Consider the following 27,500-nt stretch of genomic DNA (forward strand, 5'->3'; position numbering starts at 1 on the left):
TACTTATATTTATCATCAATCACCATAAATAAACACTCATTTTCCACTGACCACAACAAACTCTAAAATTCTCCATCAAACACCAATATCCACTATTACTGTAAACAGTCATTCTCCAGTAGAAACCACCATGCTCTATCAAACACCACTGTCCTTCATCTGATACTGTCCATCGTTCTAACTGTCTGTAGTTCCATCTATTCTACCATCATTTACATTTCATATAACTGTCTTTCTACTTGTAATTCTACCATATATTGTTCTATATAATGCTATTCTCCATCTCGTGCAATGAAATAATCTATTTATTGGTTATTATATTTGATCTATCTTTGTAGTATTTTATTCTTCTACGTTATCTACGGTATATTCCACACACACAAAAGAAACACACCCTAAAATCATCCAACACCTCTGTGATCAGAAAACGCCAGCACTCGACAAAGATAACAGAGATATATAACCAGCAGCGCTGCTCCAGTCGCTAATGTTTTTCACACGTGCTTGATGACCAATCAGGTCACTGCTCTCAATCCCAGCCATGGCTGCTACTGCTCATGCATGTTGGAGAGAACATTCCAGATCAACTGGCTGCATATAAAAATTCATGTGTGTACATCAACACTTGAACTTTCCAGATGTTTTTTGCGGTTTGTTTTTCTCCCAGTGAGCCCTAATCTTTTCAGTGATGTAATCTGTTGCGAGATGAAAACTGAATCTGGTAGTCTAAGACTTGAAAGTTGGTAGAAATAAATAAATAACTAAATGAAGAAAAACGGCTGTCAGTAAGACGCCGGCCTTGTGCTCTGACTTTCATAAGAAACCGCTGACGTACTCGTATGCTTAGAAGCGCCCTCTGTCTTCTGCACGGCTGCGTTTCTGGCCGCACTGTTTAATATGCTGTGGTGTTTTCTACTTTGGAGACTAAATGGACCATGGTGATAAGTGTGTTTTGCAAGTTCTGTTATCGCCACGAACCCAAGACATACTTGATTATTGGAGAAGAAAAATAACATAACTGCCAGTAGGCTGTACGACTCGACTGCTGGGAATCTGAACTTCAACAACAAACACACTTCATTAATTAGATAAAATGGTTTCAATTTGCGTTCGTCTTTTTTCTACTATTTATATCTATCTATTTTTCTATACATCTGTCTGTCTGTCTGGCTATCTATCTACAGTGGTGCTGGAAAGTTTGTGAACTCTTTAGAATTTTCTAGATTTCTGCATAAATACGACCTAAAACATCATCAGATTTTCACATGAGTCGTGACAGTAGATAAAGAGAACACAACTGAGCAGATTAGACAAAATTATTCTACTTAGTCATTTATTTATTGAGGAAAATGATCCAATGTTACATATCTGTGAGTGGCAAAAGTATGTAAAAGGGCGTAACCATGGTACGGACATTGGGGGGGAGGGGTTAAAAAATTGGAACTGACGTTAGCCTAGCCTACTTCACGGGTGTGCAAATATCAACAACTAATTGACGTTCTTAAGAACAAACCAAGTCATGGTATGATGCCTCCTATACTAAGCTAAGGTCACCTACTATTTAGGTATCTAGTTACTGACTGTCTGAAAAAAGCTCGTATCTTTTCTACACTTGGCTGCGGTCCCTGAGCTGCTAAAATATTTCAACGAACTGGCGTTGAGTATGGACGCAACCAAGTGTACAATTGGGGGGGGGGCACACACCTATTTTCCTTACCAAATGGAAATATATTAAAAAGGAACAGACATAAATAAATAGAATCGATGAAGAAAAGACAGATCCGTTGGCAGGGTTCATTAAAGGGGGGCATAGAGAAAATATTTTCTACCGTATATTGGGGGAACAGACTGGTATTTCCTCAACATTGGGGGGGACACACGACCTCCCCAAAGAATGCGTGGTTACGCCCATGATGTGAACCAGTATCCGATGTGACCCCCTTGTGCAGCAATAACTGCAACTAAACGTTTCTGGTAACTTTTTATTTTTCTTTGGTAGAACGACTCGTGTGTTTAGGATCGTTGTCTTGCTGCATGACCCACCTTCTCTTGAGATTCAGATCATCACAGATGTCCTGATATTTTCCTTTAGAAGTCGCCGGTATAATTCAGAATTCACAGTTCCATCAATGACGTCGAGTCGTCCTGCCCAGATGCAGCAAGACAGCTCCAAACCATGACTCTAGCACCACCATGTTTCAAAGATGGGATAAGGTTCTTATGCTGGAATGCACGGTTTTCCTTTCTCCAAACATAACGCTTCTCATTTAAACCAAAACGTGCTATTTTGGTCTCATCCATCTACAAACGATTTTTCCAACAGTCTTCTGGCTCGTCCATGTGATCTTTATCAAACTGCAGACGGGCAGCAATGTTGTTTTTGGAGAGCAGTGGTTTTCCCCTTGCAGCCCTGCCATGCACACCATTGTTGTTCAGTGTTCTCCTGATGGTGGACTCATGAACATTAACATTGGCCAATGTGAGAGAGGCCTAAAGTTGCTTAGAAGCTACCCTGGGTTCCTTTGTGACCTCATGGACTATTACACGTCTTGCTCTTGGAGTGATCTTTGTTGGTGTCCACTCCTGGGGAGGGGAACAACGGTCTTAAATTTCCTCCATTTCTACACAATCTGTCTGACTGTAGATTGGTGGAGTCCAGACTCTTTAGAGATGGTTTTGTGACCTTTTCCAGTCTGATGAGCATCAACAACTCTTTTTCAGAGGTCCTCAGAAATCTCATTTGTTTGTGCCATGATACACTTCCACAAACACGTGTTGTGAAGATCAGACTCTGATAGAGCACTGTTCTTTAAATAAAACAGGACACTCACTCACTCACTCACACCTGATCATCATCCCACTGATTAAAAACACCTGACTGTAATCTCACCTTCATATGAAACTGCTAATCCTAGACGTTCACATACTTACCACTCACAGATGTGTAATATTAGATCATTTTCCTCGATAAATAAACGACCAAGTATAACATTTTTGTCTCGTTTGTCTAATCGGGTTCTCTTTATCTACTTTTAGAACTTGTGTGAAAATCCGCTGATGTTTTAGGTCATATTTACGCAGGAAGATAGAAAATCCTAAAGAGTTCACAAACTTTCAAGCACCACTCTATCTATCTATCTATAAACATAAGCTTGTTTTATTTAGTGCTATATTATTATAATATGTTCTATTTATCTGTCAGTCTGTATAATGGTGTTCTAGGTTTTGCAGGAGCTGAGGATGTCTCAAGCTGACAGATTCTCACTCAGACTCTCAACACCTTCCTCTGCAGGTGACGGGGTGACGATGGGGGTGTTGATTGAAGCGCTCAGTCTCATGGGAAACAGCTTGCAAGGATCTTCTGGAAAATGGTTTCCTGGTTGCCTGAAATAATGCAGATGGATCCCATAATGTCTGCAACACGTGGCTCGTTTGAAAACAGTGGCCTGGTTTCCTGTCTGATGACCAAACCGAAGGTCCGAGATCCTCATAAAACATTCATGTGGACCATTCAGACTGCGGCTAAAAATATACACATGAAAAAGGACGTCTAGCTCTTTCTGTATTCATGTCCCCAATGAGAGTTTAAAGTGCACAGCAGGGACTATTATGAGAGAAGAGATGCACTCAGATATCGATCTCATCCTGTGGGCTCGGGCTTACAGAAAACCTGTAACCTGTTCCTCAGGCATGTGCACGGCATCGGTTATTAAATATACACATACGGTATTATATACAATTTGGTCATACACAACTGCATGTTCAATTTTCAAAGCTAAAAATAAAATAACTCTGGGAGGCAGGGTCTAGTGCGGTGGAATGATCAAGGGAAAAAAAAGCTGTCCAAGATGGCTGTCTCAATAACATCACAGCGTTTGCGTATATAGCGACATTTTGTCATAAATATTCGTAATTGACACTTTTTCGTAAAACCCCATCAGCACCCGTAAAAACTGGGTGTAAGTTGAGGCAGATATTTTCTTTAAAAAGATGAGACAGACTTCTACTACTTGCTAGCAACATTAGCCTTGTATCTTCAGTGCAAGGCTATAAACGTCGTTTATAAAGGTGTAAACGTCGTCAGTGAGTGAGTGGGTGGGTGAGCGACTTTCTGATTGAGTTATGGCCCTTGATAAAGTTTTAAACATACATACTTTAAAATATCTTCTAGGGCCTCTAACTAAAAAAATGTCTGCATAACTGGCCGCGTAATGAGCTGCTGAGATGAATTTGGTATAATATAGTCCGGCAAACGCTAAACTGTGCAAAGCGTGCTCAATCAAAGCAGAACATCTCTGTCCAGACATCATTAAGAATCTGACTCATCACTAAGCCTGATTTCTGCTCTGCGATGCAGATAACATCTGTTCTCATCCTCCGAGAGAGAGAGAGAGAGAGAGAGAGATTCCATTAATGTGAGGTGTATGTGACAGGGTCAGGCACCAGGCCTTAATGAAATTACAGCAGTGACACAGTGACGCAGTAAAACCCACGATCCTCTCCGTTCCCGCCTCAAGGTCGGAGGAACGATTTGTAAAGAATGAGAGATATACCCTCAAACTGAGCATTAAAGACATGCACTGTCTGTAGTGTGTGATTGTTCCCTGCGATGGGTTGGCACCCCATCCATAGTGTCCCCGCCTTGTTCCCTGAGTGCCATGGGATAGGCTCCAGGCTCCCCGTGAAAATGGATGTACCTTGTATCTGCGGTATGTAGGGTGCTAGCAGCTTTCCTCTCTTCTTCTCATAGCCCTTCTGTGTAATGTCTCCTACAGAGAGAGAGAGAGAGAGAGAGAGAGAGAGAAAAGTTATGAGTCACTGAGTCATCTTAATGGTAGAATAACTCAAAAAAAATCTAAACATAAAATAACATTATAACAATATTTATAAAGACACCTTCTGACTTTTGGCCACACCTCTTACACAACAATAAAAACCTCACAGGCAAAACGGAATCAAATCCACAACAGCCAAGTAACAGCAAAAAGGACAGGACAACACGTCAGTCAGTGCATTCAAATGAAGTCCACAAACTTCAAATCCTCAAATACTAATGAATCATAGCATGAACATTTAGATTAATTGGTGACATACATTCCATAATTAGTAACAAATAGTCCAATTAACCAATAGCAACAATCTTCTTATAATCCATAGCATACTCCATCATATTCCATTATAGATAGAGCACATTCACTCTATACTTATACTCAGAGCACATTCACTCTATACTCAGGTACAGACAGGATAACAGAGCGTAATCCACTTCTCTGGCCAACGAAACAACTTTACTGCATTCCTCACATTCTGAATACGTAACTCATTACAGTGAATGCAGTCCACATAAAGCACACGTCTCAAATCACTGCACTGCACTGACCGCCCGGCTAACTTACATACAACACTTCTCCTACCTGTATTAGAGTCCGAGTTAGAGTCCATATCAGTGTTAGAGTCCGAGTTAGAGTCGATACCAGTGCTAGAGTCCGAGTTAGAGTCCATATCAGTGTTAGAGTCTGAGTTAGAGTCGATATCAGTGTTAGAGTCCGAGTTAGAGTCCATATCAGTGTTAGAGTCCGAGTTAGAGTCGATATCAGTGTTAGAGTCCGAGTTAGAGTCGATATCAGTGTTAGAGTCCGAGTTAGAGTCGATATCAGTGTTAGAGTCCGAGTTAGAGTCCATATCAGTGTTAGAGTCCGAGTTAGAGTCGATATCAGTGTTAGAGTCCAAGTTAGAGTCGATATCGGTGTTAGAGTCCGAGTTAGAGTCGATATCGGTGTTAGAGTCCGAGTTAGAGTCAGTATCGGTGTTAGAGTCCGAGTTAGAGTCAGTATCGGTGTTAGAGTCTGAGTTAGAGTCAGTATCGGTGTTAGAGTCCGAGTTAGAGTCAGTATCGGTGTTAGAGTCCGAGTTAGAGTCGATACCAGTGTTAGAGTCCGAGTTAGAGTCAGTATCGGTGTTAGAGTCTGAGTTAGAGTCAATATCGGTGTTAGAGTCTGAGTTAGAGTCAGTATCGGTGTTAGAGTCCGAGTTAGAGTCGATACCAGTGTTAGAGTCCGAGTTAGAGTCGATATCAGTGTTAGAGTCCGAGTTAGAGTCGATATCAGTGTTAGAGTCCGAGTTAGAGTCGATATCAGTGTTAGAGTCCGAGTTAGAGTCGATATCAGTGTTAGAGTCTGAGTTAGAGTCAGTATCGGTGTTAGAGTCTGAGTTAGAGTCAGTATCGGTGTTAGAGTCTGAGTTAGAGTCAGTATCGGTGTTAGAGTCCGAGTTAGAGTCGATACCAGTGTTAGAGTCCGAGTTAGAGTCAGTATCGGTGTTAGAGTCTGAGTTAGAGTCAATATCGGTGTTAGAGTCTGAGTTAGAGTCAGTATCGGTGTTAGAGTCTGAGTTAGAGTCAATACCAGTGTTAGAGTCTGAGTTAGAGTCAGTAGAGTGTTAGTGTCTTGCAAGCCCAGAATTTTCTTAAAGAAATGCCCATCTGGTTGTTTATCTTAAGATTATTATTAAAAACCAACGTTACTGAAGTGATAAAAATCTCAAATGCCTTCCCTGAACGTATTTGAGATGTTTAACACTTCAGTAACATTGGTTTTTAATCAAATTCCTTCACATAATTTAACAGAACCAAATGAAACAGTAGTAGACATGTCTAGAAACCCACAGAAGCATAAAACCGCAAGCTCACACAGTCTGCTGAATTTCTTCAACAGTAATCCAAATTCATCATTAGTCATTAATAAACAATTTCCATCATAGTTTTATACAACGTGTTAACGACGTGTCGAATGCCCTCGTTGTTGCAGTGCACGTTTGTGTACCAGGTTTGACTGTTAGTCGGGCAATTTATACACTAATGGAAGCAATTTGGACAGATTTCCCTCACATGAGGCCTCAGTGTGATGTAACGCTCTCGTTGTTTAAGCCAACAGGAAGGAAAGAACGACAGAAATATAAACCTCCACTGGGAGACAGAGACACTGTAGCCGACAAAAGATTAAGAGCCACAATACGTGGCTTTCTGCCGTAACTGGAATTTTCCGCGTATAGAAGAGATAGAGGTGAATGAATGGAGGGATGTATAGACGTAAAGAGGTACAGATTCAAAGTCAGGTAAAGAGACTAAATGATGCCTAGAGGAGGAATCGTGACTAAAGGAATGGCTAGACAGACAGGGGAATGAATGAATATCTGGTAGGAGTGAGTGTTGCAACTTTTCACAACTACTACAACATATTCAAGTTTTATCCTAGTTTTAGAAAAACCTTAAGAGCTAATCCTAACTCACCAAAAATATCCATCACCATAATCAAATTTTACATTGGTGGGTGGGTGGATGGATGGATGGATGGGTGGCTGGATGGACGGGTGGCTGGGTGGTGGACGGGTGGCTGGATGGACGGGTGGCTGGACGGACAGGTGGCTGGACGGACAGATGGGTGGCTGGGTGGATGGGTGGCTGGATGGGTGGCTGGATGGACGGGTGGCTGGGTGGACGGGTGGCTGGATGGGTGGCTGGGTGGACGGGTGGCTGGATGGACGGGTGGCTGGGTGGACGGGTGGCTGGATGGACGGGTGGCTGGACGGACAGGTGGCTGGATGGGTGGCTGGGTGGGTAGATGGGTGCCTGGGTGGGTGGACAGATGGGTGGATGGATGAGTCATTATTAGGTTGATCTACAATACAGAATCTATATTAAGTCACAAGAAGGTGATTGGTTAGGGGATCGATGGATGACTGAAATTTTGGATGGATAAGATGTTTTGTACATATAGTTGGACAGATCTTTGGATGGATGGATGGATGGATGGAGTATGTCCTTATTAGGTTAAGCTACAGTAAATGATTGGTTGGAGTCAAACTGTTTTGAATGGTAATGCGGTAAATTGGATGGTCGGATGGAAATCGGGTGGATGGACGGATGGATGGATGGAAGTCTTTGTATTAGGGCGTAGCTATGCTACAGAAAATCTGTTTAATGTGAGTGGTAAAATAGTTGAAATGCAGGGATGAACGGAAGCCTAGATGGGTAAATGGATGGATATGTCCATGGTAGGTTGAGATACAGTAAAGAATTGTGTAGCATGAGAAGAGTAAAATGCTACAGGAATGAATGGATGGATGGATGGATGAGGCTTCAATAGGTCGATCTACAGTACACAATGCTAAGGGAATGTTTGATTGGTTAGGGGATAGATAAGATGATTGGATTGAAGCTTGGATGAGTTTTGTAGAGACAGACTCTGTACTGATGTTTGGATGGGTGGATGGATGAAGCCTTATTAGGTCAAGCTACGTTAAAACGGCTAGTTGGAGTCAAAGTAGTCTGAATGGTGATGGTGTAAACAGATGTTTGGATGGAAAATGGGTGAATGGATGAATGACTGAAAGGGTAGATATCCACCATGCATTCATTCATCCACCCATTTTTATTGGATTGATGGAAGGAAGTCTGTGGTTAATTTATAGAAATGCATGGATGAATGGTTGAATGGATGGATGGATAAATGGATGGATGGATGGATGGAGATTACCTTGAGCTACAGTAAAGAAACCGTGTCACTTGAACGCAGATAAATGGTAGTGGAAATGAAAGATGTACAGTATGGATGGATGGATGGATGGATGGATGGATGAATAAATGATGAATGGATGGAAGTACAAATCACAAAATAAAACGACTCATTGATTTCGAATTCTACACCCAGACACACGCAATCCCAAGCAAGCACACAAACACACACTGTCCTCGTGTGGTCTAAACACAGCTGCTGGAGGTTTAATGTTGTGTCTGAAACACTGCAGTGACTCTGAGGGATTGCAGTGAGATGTTTAATCCCCTTCTCATCCCCCCCGACCACAACGAAAACACGGAAACACGGCGTGAAGAGCCTGTATATTCCCCAACAAAAGGCGCATTGATTCAGAGACTAACAATGCTGAAGAATCGCCAGCGGCTTTCCACACCTTCACAAAGCAGAGAATTACAAACCGCCTGAAACAAAGCAGTGGAAAGGGATGCTGGGAAAAGCTTTCCAGTGAAACAACTGGGACACAGACGGATCAGTCAATAGTCCTCAGACATGCCTTACTAGACAGAGACAATGTCAGTATCAGTATCTATCAGGGTCATTAGGGTTAGGGTTAACCCATCCCTAACCCTTAGGAATCTTCAGTATTTAGTGCATTAATCAACCGCAGCAGATTCTTCCTCAGATTAATGTTATCTGCCATTCGTGTGTGCATGGTGCCTTGCGATGGTCTGGGGTCCCATTCAGGCTGTACTCCCACCACGCACCCAGGGTTGACCTTGACCAAGATAAAGCACTGCTGAAGATGAACGAAAGCTTGAATCGAGCAGTATTACAGTCACAATCTAAAGCAGAAGAATGTGAAATATCTTTAAACAGAAAATAATTCATACCATAAATTCATCTGAAGCCTAAAAGAGTTTGCATGGAGTTTCTGTGTAGGCTAGAAGCGGGTGAATTGTGACTAAAATTTGTATTTGGGGGGGGTGGCGTGGGCGGCGGTGGATCAGTGGTTAAAGGCTCTGGGTTACGGATCAGAAGGTCGGGAGGTCAAGCCCCAGCACTGCCAAGCTACCACGGGTGGGCCCTTGAGCAAGGCCCTTAACCCTCAAGTGCTCAGATGTATTAATGAGATAAATGTAAATCAATGGATAAGGGCGTCTGCCAAATGCTGTAATGTGATGTGATCTTACGCAATTTCTGACTTCCTTTGTCTCTTTTTATACTTTCCTCTCCTTTCTCTTTAACTCCTTCTTGTTGTGTTTCCCTCTCATCGCCATTCTCTTTTTAATCCTCTCGCTCAGTTCAGTATTATTACATTTAAGCTACTTTATATATATATATATATATATATATATATATATATATATATATATATATATATATATATTAATTTAATGACAGACAATTTGGTCCAGGTGAGAGTGGGTAAATATAACAGCAAAAAGAACAGCAATAATAATAATAATAATGATAATAATAATAAATCTTATTACCCTCTCATTGTTTCCGCATGTTGTTTCTCTTTCAGACTTTTCTCTCGGTGTATTAAAAGCTCCGTGTCAGCTTTCACGTGCAGGCATCTATCAACTCTGACAGTGCTGTGGTTTGGTTAAAAGCTTTTTTTTTTTTTATGAAGGGAGCCTCTCTTAAAGAGTGAACATCTCCAGAGATTAATAACTCTCACTCCCTTGACACACTTTGTCTCAGTAGAGACACCAAACACCGCCCGAAAACACTGCAGACTCAAGTAACGCTGCTCAGATGAGGATGAAGGATCAGACACAGGATCATGCACAAGATCGTGCACAAGATCAGAAACAAGATCAGACACAGGATCTGACACAGGAACATGCACAAGATCAGACACAGGATCAGACACAGGATCATGCACAGGATCATGCACAGGATCATGCACAGGATCATGCACAGGATCATGCACAGGGTCAGACAGGATCGTGCACAAGATCAGACACAGGATCAGACACAGGATCAGACACAGGATCAGACACAGGATCAGACACAGGATCAGACACAGGATCATGCACAGGATCATGCACACGATCATGCACACGATCATGCACAGGGTCAGACAGGATTGTGCACAAGATCAGACACAGGATCAGCAATGTAGAAAGATGGTTTATGGGAAAGAAGTCAGGACTGAAGGTGAGGAATGAAGGACATAAGTGTAGCCTTATTAATGTGGACAAGGAACAGAATAATATCTCCTGCAGGGAAGTGTGTGTGTGTGTGTGTGTGTGTGTGTGCGCGTGTGTGTGTGTGTGACAGAGGCTCTGCATGGAATCTGACCCTCATTTGACCTTAACACTCAGCACTGTCCAAACTGCCAAAACAAAACTTACACACTGTTACCGCAGTCACACACACACACACACACACACACACACACACACACACACACACACACTATATGGTTTATATCATTGTTACCTCCAATTATATCTCTATCCTATTTCTCTCTCTCTCTCTCTCTCTCTCTCACACACACAAACACACACACACACACACCCACACACACACACACACACACACACACACCCACACACAAACACACACACACACACACCCACACACAAACACGTACACACTTTCTCTCTCTCTCTCTCAATTAGATTTTCTCACAAGCGGCAGAGAAAGCAGCAGGAGAAATGAGCCAGACTGCGAAAAAACAGCAACATGACACACCGCAGGAAGTTTAACACTTTATGTACGCTAGTGTTTTTAGCCAAACACTCTCTCTCACATACACACACACACACACACACACAAACACACACACATACACAAAGACACATACTTTCACACACATGCCCAGGTTGCAGGAGCTTCTGCTCGGACACTGAAGGAGAAATCGATAGGTGTGAGGGTGATTTTCACACCTCATTAGGGTTCCAAGCACTGCTGAGTCTAAAACTGAGAAGTTTAAGCGTTAGTGACTCGTGCATTAAGGGTTGAGTATCACAGTGCACTCGTTCATCAGTTAGGCGTCGTAAGAATTAGGGGTTTATGAGTATTAAGGTGTAAACACTGGTCTATTAGTTAGGAGCCTCAGCATAATGCCAAGTGGACACTACACGTGCAACTACAGATGAGGTTCACGCCCTACACCGCCTTTAACCTGGAGAGATCCCTGACGAAGAGTCCCAAACCTGCTTTCTTACAAACAAAAATGCCAGAGTTGTCTATCATGTGACTTTCTCAAGAGCAGCTGGTTATCCTGGTCATTTCTGCACCATTTTCTCGAGGTCGACCGACCGATCTGGGTTCTGCTGATGAATTAGCACCTATAACCGATCGCTCTATCGGAACTACCGTATTACTATCTAGGATGAGCGGCCGAGAAGCGTCCGCTGTCATTATACGGTACGAGAGCGGCCTCTAGCGGCGAAATATAAACTATCACTGACAAATTTTGTTGTGTTATTTGAAGTGTTTGTTTTTTTTTTTTATTAATTTTGTATGTCTCTGTTTTTATTTGTTATTTGGAGCGTTACTTTTTGGTTCAGTTTGGATGTATATCATTTATTTACTTTAATATTATATATATATATACATATATATATATAAATATTTAGATTTTTATTTCATTTTCACATTACAGACAGTACTGTTTATTTCGAAATAAAAATCCCCCATCGCTCGAGCTCTTTTATTTTCTACAGAAGCAAGGGAAAAGAGAAGACACAAATGTGGAGGAAGGGTTAGCTGGGGAGATGCAGGCGGTAATGACTGTCTGTTCTGCAAAGAGAACCGGAGGTATAGTGCAAATAAATGTAGCCATTTGTCGCGATAGTGTGTATTGCCAGGAGTCATGTAACGTTTGTTGTGATTTTGAGCATCACATGACTAATCATTTCTTATAGGCGCAATATTGTTGTGCTTATATTTTGCCCTCCCCCTCCCCCAAAATCAGATGGAAAGAACTGGATTCTGATGTTCCCACCCCCTTTCACTACAAGACTGATCACCATGAATATCACGCACGTTTCAACTTAGTCGAGATCTCATGTCGACACACACAGACAGCTGGACATAGATGAATCATGTTAATGTATCTATAATGATTTTTTCTTATGAATCTAATTAGCTTCTTTGTATGTGCGTGTATGTGTATGTGTGTGTGTGTGTGTGTGTGTGTGTGTGTGTGTTCAGCCATTTATCAGCTAGCATAATGAACGGGCAAGAGTAATGAATAGCTGCACATCAATTACAGCTAAATGAAAGGAAAACAATGGTGACACTGTGCAACGGACACAAAACCCAGACCTCCTCTCTGATTATCCATTCACCCACCACATCTCCCTCTCTCTCTCATTCCTTTTCTCACATCCCTCCCTCCCCCTCCCTATCAGATTCATTTATCTGTCCCTTCAGTCATCTTTCGACTTCTCCATTCCATTCTCTCCCTTTCCCCCCTCCCATCTTTCATACATTCCTTGCTCCCTCACACGCCCCTACTCGTTCTCCCTCTCTCTCTCTCATATACCTTTCCTTTCACTCACCTGCATCGCACACTCTCTCAATCAGAGACGGCGACACACACCACGCCTCTCGCAGCGAATCCCGTTCCCTCGGAGAGGACGGAGGCGTGGACACGGCTCACGCCGCACTTTTTCTAGGTATAAATAAGCAACTTAACGCGTGGGAACGAATGTAATGAATAGATACTCATAATAAGGATAATAACGAGGAGCGAGCACGAACGAGTGGACACAAATATGAATTTGGACGGACGGGTGTGGATGGGAGAATATGAATGACTGGGGTAAATATGAATGGGTGAGCTGATGTGAATGGATTTGACTGTCTCGATATGAGCGAGCGAATAAGTACGAATAAGTGAATATGCGCGGAAGTGGATGAATGAGTGGATATGAATAAAATACGAATTTTGAACGGATGAATGGATATATAAATGATCGAGTATGAATCAGAGAACTGAATAAGTGTGAGTGAGTGAATATGAACGCGCGGGAATGGGTGGACGGTCGTGACGAGTACGGGTGAGTAGACATGAACGGACGAGTGGGAATCGATGGATATTAATGAATATGATTATGAATGGGTGCATATGAATGAATGCGAACGAGTAAGTGAATGAGAACGAAGACGTATAAATGAGTCGACTGGAGCGGATGGGTAAGAACGAATGAGTCGGAATGAGAGAATACAAGTGATATGTATGAACGAGTGAGTATGAGAGGACGAGAACACGATCAGATGAATGAGTGAATATTAATGATGTCTGAGCTGAACGCTTACACACCACAAAGAGGCTGAGAGCGAGTCAACACTGGGGAGGATGTGGGGATGGGAAAGAGAGGAAAAGAGAAAGAGAAATTTAATAAACAGATAGAGAGAGAGAGAGAGAGAGAGAGAGAGTGAGAGAGAGAGAATATATAATAAAAACGATGGGAGACTTTCGGGACCCCAGAAGGAGCGGTGAGAGAGAATATAAAAGGAAAAACTAGAGACAGGAGTAAGGGAAGGGATCAGAGAGAGCAAGAGGGAGAGAAGACGAGAAGAAGAGGATCTCGAGATGTGAAAGGAAAGACAGACAGGAAACAAACAAACAAACAAACAAAAAAAAGGACACAGGGAGCTAAAAAGGGAGAGAGATCCGAAATGAGAGGAGACTGAATGATATATGGAGGTAGAAAGACGGAGGAAAATCAAGAAAAGGGGGAAGACGGAATGAGACAAGCAGCGTGTGTGTGAGTGTGTGTGCGCGAGAGAGAGAGAGACAGAGAGAGAGGAATGGATGAAAGAGGGCAACAGAGGAATGTAAAAGAAAGAAGAGCGGAAACGAGAGGGAGGAAGAAGGACGAGAGAGGGAGAGTGAAAAGACCAGCTGTGAAAGCACTCGGGTTTGATGGAGAGAAATAAGAAATCAGAGAAACAAGAAGCATAAAAGTAGGAGGATGATAATAAAGAGAGGCACGTTTGCTCTGGAGCTCGTATACAGCTGGAGAGCAACGACCGCCATCAAGAGTCACATTTATTATTTATTACGCCGGTTTTGGGGTTGTTCTTTTTTTTTTTTTTTAGATTAAGCCTTTTCATTTCTATTGACCAGTCTTACCTTTAAGATAACCACATGATGACCACAATGACTCTGATACTAGATTATAGTCCATATAATCTCCACCACTGTCATGCCTTGTGAGATATATATATACATATATAGATAGATAGATAGATAGATAGATATATACACGTACATGGACATATGATGGATATATGAATATAAAAAGTACACCGTAGTCAGACCTCAGGTTTAACTGCAGACTAAAGCTCTACTCATTCTGGAATGGTTTCGGGCGGTTCCAAGGTTGTGGTGTGAGATTTGCACGAACAAAATGATCTTGCAGCAGAGAAGAGCTTCTAATCAATGCATCAATCTGCATATGTCGTTCTTTAACCTCTTGAGGACAATGCAGACTAATTGGACAGGGTGCCAACCCATCGCAGGGCACACACACATTCACACACACACACACACACACTACGGATAATTTTGGAAAGGCTAATCAGCCTACAGCCTAATCTGCATGTCTTTGGACTGGAGGAGAAAACCGGTATACCTGGAGGAAACCCCCGAAGTGCAAGCTCCATGCACACAACCCTGGAGGTGCGAGGCAGACTTGCTAAGCACTAACTCACCGTGCGTCCCTGAAATGTACATAAGGTGGACTTGCCATTTATATATAACGTAATTCTCAGTGGTGTAATCTCCGGGATATTCCAAATCGGTCATGCCTTTTTTTTTCTTTTTCTTTTTTTTTTTTTTTTTTTGCAGACTATGCATTCCTCTGTCTGAAAATATTACGCCATTTTTTTTCCCTCCACTATAAAAGAGCTCATAAAATTCCACCCTAAGATGTATACTATACTATATCCTGCCTCGTGTATACTATACGGCGGGGGAAATAAGCATCGAACGCATCAATTTTTTTTTTTTTTTTTACAGTAAACGTATTTCCTATGAGGTTATTCACATGAAGTTCTCACCGGACGTCAGTATTAACTCAAGAGATCCGGAAATATAAAGAATTCACAACATTAAAGTCCATAAATAAAGTTATGTGTAATAAAGAGGAATGACACGGGGGAAAAAGTATCGAACACGCTAAGAAAAAGCAGTTCTCCGAGGCAAGGTAAGGCAAGGAACCGGCTGAGATCCGTAAGTAATTACACCCCCTATCTGTGCAAATTAATATCACAGGAGCTCCTCGGAAGATTTCGCGTGAATGGCCTCGATATATTTACTGAGAAAGATGTTGACGCGTTCAATACTCGTTTCCCTCGCCGTATCCTGTCTGAAGAGACGTGCTGATAAACATTCACACTTCAGGAAGCGGTCTCCTGCCGAAACCCAGTTTAAAACGGAGAGAAATAAAATACAGATGACATTTAAAAGATCAGATAAGTGACGCTTCTGGGGATTTTAAGGTAAGTTATTGAGTTCCTATTGAGCATAGATACAGCTGATAAACTGACATATTATGGGAATGTCAAGTGAAACATGCCACAAGACCTACAACAAATAAACATGCACATAAATGGCATGGAATGGAATTAAATACATTCATAGGATACTGGGGGGGGGGGTGAGGGGGGGGGGTCCTTTCTGGCGATGTTGCTAACAAACAGTCTTCTTGCTCGCTGGAGATTTTTAACTCATTTAACTGATAGAAACTGAAAAATCGCCCCTCCATTATAGTTAGGATGCCCTGTTTTAGAGATTGCTGCAAATTAATGCGTGGGGCGTCAAGACGGAAATACAAAATAGCAAATGCGATTATAACGACTAGGAGATTAATCAGGAAGATACAGCTCAATATTAGGGCTGCAACAACTAATCGCTGAAATCGATAATGAAAATAATCGACGACGAATTTCATTAGCAATTGGTCGGGTCAGGGACGTCATCGTGGATAACCCCCTACATAACCCGACCCCCTTCCCCCGGTCAGCGCCGTCACTGTGGATAACCCCCCCCACCCCGTGGATAACCCCCTACATAACCCGACCCCCTTCCCCCGGTCAGCGCCGTCACTGTGGATAACCCCCCCCCCCACCCCGTGGATAACCCAACACATAACCCAACCCCCCTCCCCCGTCAGTGACGTCACTGTGGATACCCCCCCCCCTTCAGAGACGTCACTGTGGATAAATCCCCCCCACACACACACACACACACATACTCCCCCCCACCCCGTCACTGTGGATTTCCACAGTGTTTGAAGGACAACACTGGGCAGAACGTGAAATAACATGTTTGTTTTTTTTAGAGAGAAAAAAATACAGAAAATAAAAACTGGACTTTCAATCGAATGAATCGATTAATCGAAGAAATAATCGACAGATTAATCGATTACCAAAATAATCGTCAGTTGCAGTCCTACTCAATATGTTATATAGTTCTTAAGCTATTATAAGATATTTATTCAAATCGTACCTACTTCTTATTTTAAGTATATTCGTCTCAACATTAATTAATTAGTTCATTTAAAGCTGCACTACGGAACTTTTGCCTCTCTATCGCCATCTCTGTTTGAAGCATAGAATTGCAAGTGACCTGCGGAGTATTTATTTATTTATTTATTTCTAAGTGGGTCGTGCTTCGGCACTGCTCCTCTGCGCGGATGAATCTGATGGTTCGATCTGATGGTATACGTACGAGTTGTATATTAGCTCCAATACTTGAAAACGGAGGTGGTGGTGGAGACGGTTTTCGTGGAGTAGAAGAGAGCTGCTCTCTCTCATAGCTGGCGGAAAATAAGTGCGATTCACCATCCATCCATCCATCCATCTTCTATACCGCTTATCCTTTTCAGGGTCACGGGGGAACCTGGAGCCTATCCCAGGAAGCATCGGGCACAAGGCGGGGTACACCCTGGACAGGGTGCCAGTCCATCGCAGGGCACAATTGCGATTCACCAGATTGATCCTATTCCACAACAACATAGGAAACTTGATACCAAACTGAATCAAGCGAACAAGTGCGCTAATGTTAGCTAGATACCTATTTCAGGCTCAAGGGAAATATCTGGTTTTGAAGGGCACGGCCTAAATACTTTTGAAAAACTCCTGTATCAAGAGTATAAAGAGAGAACAGGGATCTTTTCCTATGTAGATACTGTCATAACGGATTTGATCACTGATCACCGATTTAAGACTAAATACAGCGCAGAAGTAAAACTACAAACAACACTAATGTCAATATTAATAACCGCAAACATTTAAATAGCAAACAATAGCAGCAGTGATGACGATAATGGCAAGAACGCTAAAAGTAATATCAACAATTACTCTCCATGACTCTGAGGAATGGGGGGGTGTGTGTGTGTGTGTGTGTGTGATTACTTGCACACTGGGGGACATGGAAGCAATCTCACCATACACACACACACATACACACATAGGGCTTGGCTAGACGACTCCCAAGAGAGTATCTGTCACTCAAATGTCTGCTCTTAGTCTCATTATAGCAAACTGTGTCTTAATAACATCACAACCCGATATGGACCTCACACTGCTGTCTCCTGTCCAAGGTCTCATCTGATGTAACATCTGCGAAGAGTGTCTTTTTCAAGGAAAAGCTTGAAGCTTCTACACAAGATCCTCGCAAGCTCCACAACATCTTTTCTTCACATCTTACCCTACCAGCTCGCCCTTCACCATCCTCCCCGACCGCTGATGGCCACCTTTTCCCATAGGAAGACTGAAAAAAACCTGCCAGACCTTCATTCCTACACCGACTCCTACACTACACGTCCAGGGTTCTCTTTCTCCGACACGTTTTTCTTCTCTATCAACAGAAGAGCTCCAGCTTCCACAACGCTCCAGACCATCTCACAAGACCTCTTCATCTTTCACTGCTACTATCATTAATAACTTCAAAACATCTGGTCCTGGACCAGCTGCATTGAAGACAGCAAGGGTTATTCCCACCCTGAAGAACCCCGGCCTCGATCGATCCCTCGAGTTTGCGACTTCTGGCCGGGATTACTCCTGTCTTTTCTTTCGAAAATCCTCGAACGCTCCATTTACAATCCACTCTCTCTCCATCACTCACAGAACATCCTCCAAGATCCGAACTGGCTTCAAAGCATTCCACAGAAACTGCCCTTGTGGTCATCACTGAGAAGCTCCAGGCTGCAAGTTCAGCCAAACTGTCATCAGTCCTCATCCGCCTCGACTTTTCAGCAGCGTTCGACACAAGACTCCCTCATGAGTGTTGGAATTCACGGCACAATTACTTCCTACCTGGAGGGTCAGTCATTTCAGGTGACATGCAGACTCACCACTGGTATCCCACAAGGTTGGGTGTTCGCTCCTTTTCTTTTCTCCCTCTCTCTGTGATGTCATATCCTCAATTGGGCTTTCAAACCAGATCTCATATTCATATCACTATTAATCCCAAGAAAACGGTTTCTTAGTGATGGCTTAGTTTGCCTCGCACCTCCGTCGAGGGGTTGGGGGGGGTTCGAATCCCGCCTCCGCCCTGTGTGCACCGAGTTTGGGGTTTCCTCCGTTGACTCCGGTTTACTCCGGCAGCTGATTTGAGTCTACTAAAATAAATTTACACACACACAAAAAACCCTAACCCTAAGACTCAAAACAGTAGAAACCTTCAACATCAAATCAGCTGCTTCCGGAGTTTCTAAACGTTATTAATGTCAGGAAGCAGAGACGGTTGCGAGCGCAGGCCGGATTTTCTCGTCACACGTAAACAAATCCGAATCGACAAACGGAATCAGCGTGGAAAAAAAAAAGAGGCTTTGCATAAAATCCGCACAGAGGGAAACCTGGTGTGTCTTTCTTTCTCTCTTTATTACCAATTCAATCTTTCTGTGTGTGTGTGTGTGCGTGTGCGTGTGTGTGTATTTGCACATTGATGCTCCAGTTGGAGTTACCGAGCCAGCGTAACAGTAAATAGTCTTTTCCTGTAGTCACACACACTACAAGGCCTCTTCCTTTTCCTCCATGTGCTCAGCCTACACACACACACAAACAAACACACACGCATACACTTCACAAAACACACCACAACATAATAGAGCGGTCAGCCAGCAGGAAGGAGGTATGAAAAACAAGACAGGCACTTCCTGCACTGCAGGCCAACATCTAACACAATGAAGAAGGAAAAGCCACAGAAAGAGAGAGAGAGAGAGAGAGAGAGAGAAATTAGTCTCACATAACGGCCCCCGACACTCCAAAATAGGCCCGGAAATACGCAAATTAACCAGACGTTGTCCCTAAAGTACCAGGAATGCCCCAAAATTACCCCAGAACTTGGGCTGTGTGGAAAAAACAGTTCAGGGCCAAAATGTTCTCAATGAACTGTTTCTTTGAGAAAACCCAAACGTCTTCTTCTTCAAGCAAATTTGTACCAAGCCGCTTTTAAAATTCCACGTGTTTGTAAAGTTTCCATGAACCCTTGGAGAACTGTACCAACAGTTTATTTTTAAAAGCCAAAGAAAGTCTAAAAATGACTACAAATACCGGCAAGAACTCCCCATTTGAGCACCGATCCCTTTGAAAGGTCAGAACAAAAGCCAGAGCTGCCACGGTCCAGAGACGATGTGAGAAATCTTATACAGTGTCCTTGAACGGAGAGCTTGTTAAAAACCCACGCCAAACAATCTGATAATTGGCCAAGCAACAAAAGTTAATTGTCACTAATTGTCCCAAAACGTCCTCATAAGGTCCTAAAGAAAATAAAAGAAACGTCAGTCCCAAATAACTGCTTTTAAAAGTCTTTAAAGATCCCGAACGTGCCTGAATCAGATCGCCCTGAACCCTCCTGATGAAACTGTGCGTGCCAAAAGTCCCTGAAAAGCCTGAAGACTTCTCTTTTAGTTCAAGCACGGTGCCGAAAGCGTTCCAAAAGCCCTGCAGAGTCTGTATGAAGTGCTCGAGTCGAGCTTTTTTTTTTTTTTTTTGAAATGTACGCACTGTAAAATGCGTGTTAATGTAAGCTAAATTGCGACTTTTTATCTCGTAATTGTGTGTTAATATCGCTAAATTGCGACTTTTTATCTCGTAATTGCGTTAATATCAATAAATTGCAACTTTTTATCTCGTAATTGCGTTAATATCACTAAATTGCGACTTTTTATCTCGTAATTGCGTGTTAATATCAATAAATTGCGACTTTTTATCTCGTAATTGCGTGTTAATATCAATAAATTGCGACTTTTTATCTCGTAATTGCGTGTTAATATCACTAAATTGCGACTTTTTATCTCGTAATTGCGTGTTAATATCACTAAATTGCGACTTTTTATCTCGTAATTGCGTGTTAATGTAAGCTAAATTGCGACTTTTTATCTCGTAATTGCGTGTTAATGTAAGCTAAATTGCGACTTTTTATCTCGTAATTGCGTGTTAATATCAATGAATTGCGACTTTTTATCTCGTAATTGTGTGTTAATATCAATAAATTGCGACTTTTTATCTCGTAATTGCGTGTTAATATCACTAAATTGCGACTTTTTATCTCGTAATTGCGTGTTAATGTAAGCTAAATTGCGACTTTTTATCTCGTAATTGCGTGTTAATATCAATGAATTGCGACTTTTTATCTCGTAATTGCGTGTTAATATCAATAAATTGCGACTTTTTATCTCGTAATTGCGTGTTAATATCACTAAATTGCGACTTTTTATCTCGTAATTGCGTGTTAATGTAAGCTAAATTGCGACTTTTTATCTCGTAATTGCGTGTTAATGTAAGCTAAATTGCGACTTTTTATCTCGTAATTGCGTGTTAATATCAATGAATTGCGACTTTTTATCTCGTAATTGCGTGTTAATATCACTAAATTGCGACTTTTTATCTCGTAATTGCGTGTTAATATCGCTAAATTGCGACTTTTTATCTCGTAATTGCGTGTTAATATCGCTAAATTGCGACTTTTTATCTCGTAATTGCGTGTTAATGTAAGCTAAATTGCGACTTTTTATCTCGTAATTGCGTGTTAATATCACTAAATTGCGACTTTTTATCTCGTAATTGCGTGTTAATATCGCTAAATTGCGACTTTTTATCTCGTAATTGCGTGTTAATATCGCTAAATTGCGACTTTTTATCTCGTAATTGCGTTAATATCAATAAATTGCGACTTTTTATCTCGTAATTGCGTGTTAATATCAATAAATTGCGACTTTTTATCTCGTAATTGCGTGTTAATATCACTAAATTGCGACTTTTTATCTCGTAATTGCGTGTTAATGTAAGCTAAATTGCGACTTTTTATCTCGTAATTGCGTTAATATCAATAAATTGCGACTTTTTATCTCGTAATTGCGTGTTAATATCAATAAATTGCGACTTTTTATCTCGTAATTGCGTGTTAATATCACTAAATTGCGACTTTTTATCTCGTAATTGCGTGTTAATGTAAGCTAAATTGCGACTTTTTATCTCGTAATTGCGTGTTAATGTAAGCTAAATTGCGACTTTTTATCTTGTAATTGCGTGTTAATGTAAGCTAAATTGCGACTTTTTATCTCGTAATTGCGTGTTAATGTAAGCTAAATTGCGACTTTTTATCTTGTAATTGCGTGTTAATATCAATAAATTGCGACTTTTTATCTCGTAATTGTGTGTTAATATCAATAAATTGCGACTTTTTATCTCGTAATTGTGTGTTAATATCGCTAAATTGCGACTTTTTATCTCGTAATTGCGTGTTAATATCGCTAAATTGCGACTTTTTATCTCGTAATTGCGTGTTAATGTAAGCTAAATTGCGACTTTTTATCTCGTAATTGCGTTAATATCACTAAATTGCGACTTTTTATCTCGTAATTGCGTGTTAATATCAATAAATTGCGACTTTTTATCTCGTAATTGCGTGTTAATATCAATAAATTGCGACTTTTTATCTCGTAATTGCGTGTTAATGTAAGCTAAATTGCGACTTTTTATCTCGTAATTGCGTGTTAATATCAATGAATTGCGACTTTTTATCTCGTAATTGCGTGTTAATATCAATAAATTGCGACTTTTTATCTCGTAATTGCGTGTTAATATCACTAAATTGCGACTTTTTATCTCGTAATTGCGTGTTAATGTAAGCTAAATTGCGACTTTTTATCTCGTAATTGCGTGTTAATGTAAGCTAAATTGCGACTTTTTATCTCGTAATTGCGTGTTAATATCAATGAATTGCGACTTTTTATCTCGTAATTGTGTGTTAATATCAATAAATTGCGACTTTTTATCTCGTAATTGCGTGTTAATATCACTAAATTGCGACTTTTTATCTCGTAATTGCGTGTTAATGTAAGCTAAATTGCGACTTTTTATCTCGTAATTGCGTGTTAATATCAATGAATTGCGACTCTTTATCTCGTAATTGCGTGTTAATATCAATAAATTGCGACTTTTTATCTCGTAATTGCGTGTTAATATCACTAAATTGCGACTTTTTATCTCGTAATTGCGTGTTAATGTAAGCTAAATTGCGACTTTTTATCTCGTAATTGCGTGTTAATGTAAGCTAAATTGCGACTTTTTATCTCGTAATTGCGTGTTAATGTAAGCTAAATTGCGACTTTTTATCTTGTAATTGCGTGTTAATATCAATAAATTGCGACTTTTTATCTCGTAATTGTGTGTTAATATCAATAAATTGCGACTTTTTATCTCGTAATTGCGTGTTAATATCAATGAATTGCGACTTTTTATCTCGTAATTGCGTGTTAATATCACTAAATTGCGACTTTTTATCTCGTAATTACGTGTTAATATCGCTAAATTGCGACTTTTTATCTCGTAATTGCGTGTTAATATCAATAAATTGCGACTTTTTATCTCGTAATTGCGTGTTAATATCAATAAATTGCGACTTTTTATCTCGTAATTGCGTGTTAATGTAAGCTAAATTGCGACTTTTTATCTCGTAATTGCGTGTTAATATCGCTAAATTGCGACTTTTTATCTCGTAATTGCGTGTTAATATCGCTAAATTGCGACTTTTTATCTCGTAATTGCGTTAATATCAATAAATTGCGACTTTTTATCTCGTAATTGCGTGTTAATATCAATAAATTGCGACTTTTTATCTCGTAATTGCGTGTTAATATCACTAAATTGCGACTTTTTATCTCGTAATTGCGTGTTAATGTAAGCTAAATTGCGACTTTTTATCTCGTAATTGCGTGTTAATGTAAGCTAAATTGCGACTTTTTATCTCGTAATTGCGTGTTAATGTAAGCTAAATTGCGACTTTTTATCTTGTAATTGCGTGTTAATATCAATAAATTGCGACTTTTTATCTCGTAATTGTGTGTTAATATCGCTAAATTGCGACTTTTTATCTCGTAATTGCGTGTTAATATCGCTAAATTGCGACTTTTTATCTCGTAATTGCGTGTTAATGTAAGCTAAATTGCGACTTTTTATCTCGTAATTGCGTTAATATCACTAAATTGCGACTTTTTATCTCGTAATTGCGTGTTAATATCAATAAATTGCGACTTTTTATCTCGTAATTGCGTGTTAATATCAATAAATTGCGACTTTTTATCTCGTAATTGCGTGTTAATATCGCTAAATTGCGACTTTTTATCTCGTAATTGCGTGTTAATATCACTAAATTGCGACTTTTTATCTCGTAATTGCGTGTTAATATCGCTAAATTGCGACTTTTTATCTCGTAATTGCGTGTTAATATCAATAAATTGCGACTTTTTATCTCGTAATTGCGTGTTAATGTAAGCTAAATTGCAACTTTTTATCTCGTAATTGCGTGTTAATGTAAGCTAAATTGCAACTTTTTATCTCGTAATTGCGTGTTAATGTAAGCTAAATTGCAACTTTTTATCTCGTAATTGCGTGTTAATATCGCTAAATTGCGACTTTTTATCTCGTAATTGCGTTAATATCAATAAATTGCGACTTTTTATCTCGTAATTGCGTGTTAATGTAAGCTAAATTGCGACTTTTTATCTCGTAATTGCGTTAATATCAATAAATTGCGACTTTTTATCTCGTAATTGCGTTAATATCAATAAATTGCGACTTTTTATCTCGTAATTGCGTTAATATCAATAAATTGCGACTTTTTATCTCGTAATTGCGTGTTAATATCGCTAAATTGCGACTTTTTATCTCGTAATTGCGTGTTAATATCAATAAATTGCGACTTTTTATCTCGTAATTGCGTGTTAATATCGCTAAATTGCGACTTTTTATCTCGTAATTGCGTGTTAATATCACTCAGTTTTGACTTTACACCACACAGCTGCAAGTAAATATTGTCCAACTGCTAATTAATATCACACAACTGAAACATCGCGCTTCCCTTTCCACTAATTAAACCGGAGCAAAAGCCAGCAGCATGTAAACAAGCTATACAACATACAATATAAATATTCTCATAGTTTCAACAAGACAAGAAAAAAGGTCACAACTGAGGGATAACTCTGCATAATATTTTCTCATACGTGGTGAAAACAAGCTTCCATAACCCCGTCTTCCATCTAAACTGTCATCAATGACCTGAGTGCACTGCACTCGTCTCTCTCTCGCACACGTTTCCCATTTCTTTTGCTTGTGCTATTCCTGTGTCTTTGTGTAATGTTCTTGTTTTTAAAGTTGTACCATTGGGTCATTGTGTTTAATCAGCGTTGGGTTTTATTGGATGATTAATCAGACCATGTCTGAGACATAATTCTGGTACGACGAGTGTGTTTTGGCTCCGGTTTTTATCTGTGTTTGGAATCGAGCCGTCTTTGGCAGTCAGCGTGTGTGTGCATGAGTGACGGCGACACGGCGGGGCCGGTCGCCCAGGCAACGCTCCCGGGGTGCCGTTTCCTCCAGAGGAAGAAAAGCGCAGATGGTGGAAGTGTGTCTGCATCAGCAGTGTAAAAGTAAAACACCCTCCATACTTCACATGCAGGACATATACACAGTCAAGGGACACACAACAAAGTCACACACACATTGCGTTTACTTCTGACGCCAGACTACTGTAAGATACTGCTGTGCGGGTGCTGGTACTTTCTCCAGGAACCACTGTTACTCAGGGTCGGGGACACCAGAACTGTTCATCATTGATTGGTAACATCACACACTCACACAAGCAAACACTGAGTAAAAACACACTTTATTTAAGAAAGTCATTCATTGCTGCTGTTTGTGGCATTAAAAGTATCGTTGTGTTGCTTTGATTTCTCAACTAGTACAAAGAAAAAGCTCCAGAAATGAAGCTGTTTACGTGCAAGTGGTGCTACTGAGACAAAACCCTCACTCACCCTGTTTTGAGGTGAGTGTGTGATGATTTAGACATGCTGTGACACATTGATAAACTAACAAATATAAGCGCACATTAATTTAAAAAAAAAAAAAAAAATTATTTTCTGAGGACCAGGTGATTTTGAGGACATTTGACATAATGAGGACCGTCATTGCTTTAGTCCTCACAAAGGACTTAAAATGTACACACACACATTTTTGGTTTTACCATCTTTATGAGGACCATCCATTGACATAATTATTAGTGTAGTTGATTAATGCTATACCTACATCTAACCTTACTTCAGTCTCAGTAAAGAAAGGAATATTTTAAATAAATAATAACCGCAATTTTAAAACATAAACATTTATTTTGTGAGGACCGAGTGATTGTTAGGGCATTTCACTCTATCATATCATTATGTGGACCTATATTTATTTATTTATTTATTTATTTACTGAGGAGTGCATTAGCACATTTGACTCTATCCTACCATAATGAGGACTTACAATGGGCTTAATACATGTGCACACACAAACACACATGCGTATACATTGCTTCAGGATTTAGTGAGGACCTTCCACAGTTATTCACAAAATTATTAATGCAGCAAATGAACGCTATGCTTCACCTAAAGCCTAACCGTAACATTTTTGCTATTTTAATATTTTTTTTAAAATAAAATTTGCATTGTTTATAAAAACACATTTATTTTGTGAGGACCGCATGAGGACATTTGACTGTATCCTATAATAATGAGGACATTAATCTTCTGGTCCTCAGAAATGTTTAACACACACGTACACACACACACAAAGGGAGTCTCACACTGAGGTAATGAATCAGTGCTATTAGAACAATACATTTTGGCATATTGTGTGTTTAAATCAGTTTAACACTCAGCAAGTGATGACCTCTATTATATCATACTGTCTCTCTCTCACAATACAAATGTTTATATTTCATTTCAGCCATTATAAGAACTGTATGTGTGTGTGTGTGTGTGTGTATTTCCCCTTAAGTGGACCTCCACAGCATGCTTACGGAAGTGAACGGAGCTCTGGCATTCATAGCGATAGTGTAATTACTAGGTCACACACAGAACTCGTCTCATTCATGTGTTAATTCTCAGAGTAAAAGGTGGTCATGCCTCTAGGAAACACAGCGATGTGATTGGCTAATAACACCGTCTACATCCTGATCTTCTCTCAGTCTACGCACCCCACCTATGCATCATAATTACTCTGTGTTAATACTGAAGTACTGAACTGCTGCATCTTTACAAGTTGCTGCTCATGCTACATCACAGAGCAGCGTAAGGAGAGCATTATCCGCCCTCTTCCGCATACATGAACTGACGGAAGCCCACGATTGGCTAGTGTCGCTGTGATTGACAGGAGAGGGAAAGTAAGCCCCTCCCTCCCAGATCGCCCACACTTTATTTTGTATAGTCAAGTCCAAAATCACAGTGGGGAATACTCAGCACACCCATGAAATCCAGTACACACACATTACAAGCACAGAGCATACTCCTACACTAACGTTAATACACACACACACACACACACACATCTTTCACAAACATACACACCTCATTCTCTCCCACAAACACAAACACACACAGATACTCCTACCCAAAAATCCACTGCACCACACATCCAAAACAAACAGCAGCATGTGTTTACTCTCTC

The 27,500-nt window shown here is 40.6% G+C and overlaps 1 protein-coding gene across 6 annotated transcripts in view; it reads right to left on the reverse strand.

The window, feature by feature from the left end:
• Positions 1-27,500, reverse strand: part of dip2a (disco-interacting protein 2 homolog A) — a 136,223-nt gene that overhangs the window by 65,196 nt on the left and 43,527 nt on the right. For all 6 annotated transcript variants that reach the window (XR_008396525.1, XM_053680719.1, XM_053680720.1 and 3 more), the window contains exon 2: positions 4,698-4,769. Coding sequence is in view for 5 of the 6 variants with exons in the window: in XM_053680719.1 (XP_053536694.1) it covers positions 4,698-4,769 (72 nt within the window). In the remaining variant the exon portion in view is untranslated. The remainder of the gene's footprint in view (positions 1-4,697; positions 4,770-27,500) is intronic.

This window comes from Ictalurus punctatus, chromosome 6, assembly GCF_001660625.3.
Source record: "Ictalurus punctatus breed USDA103 chromosome 6, Coco_2.0, whole genome shotgun sequence".
Classification (NCBI taxonomy): Eukaryota; Metazoa; Chordata; class Actinopteri; order Siluriformes; family Ictaluridae; genus Ictalurus; species Ictalurus punctatus.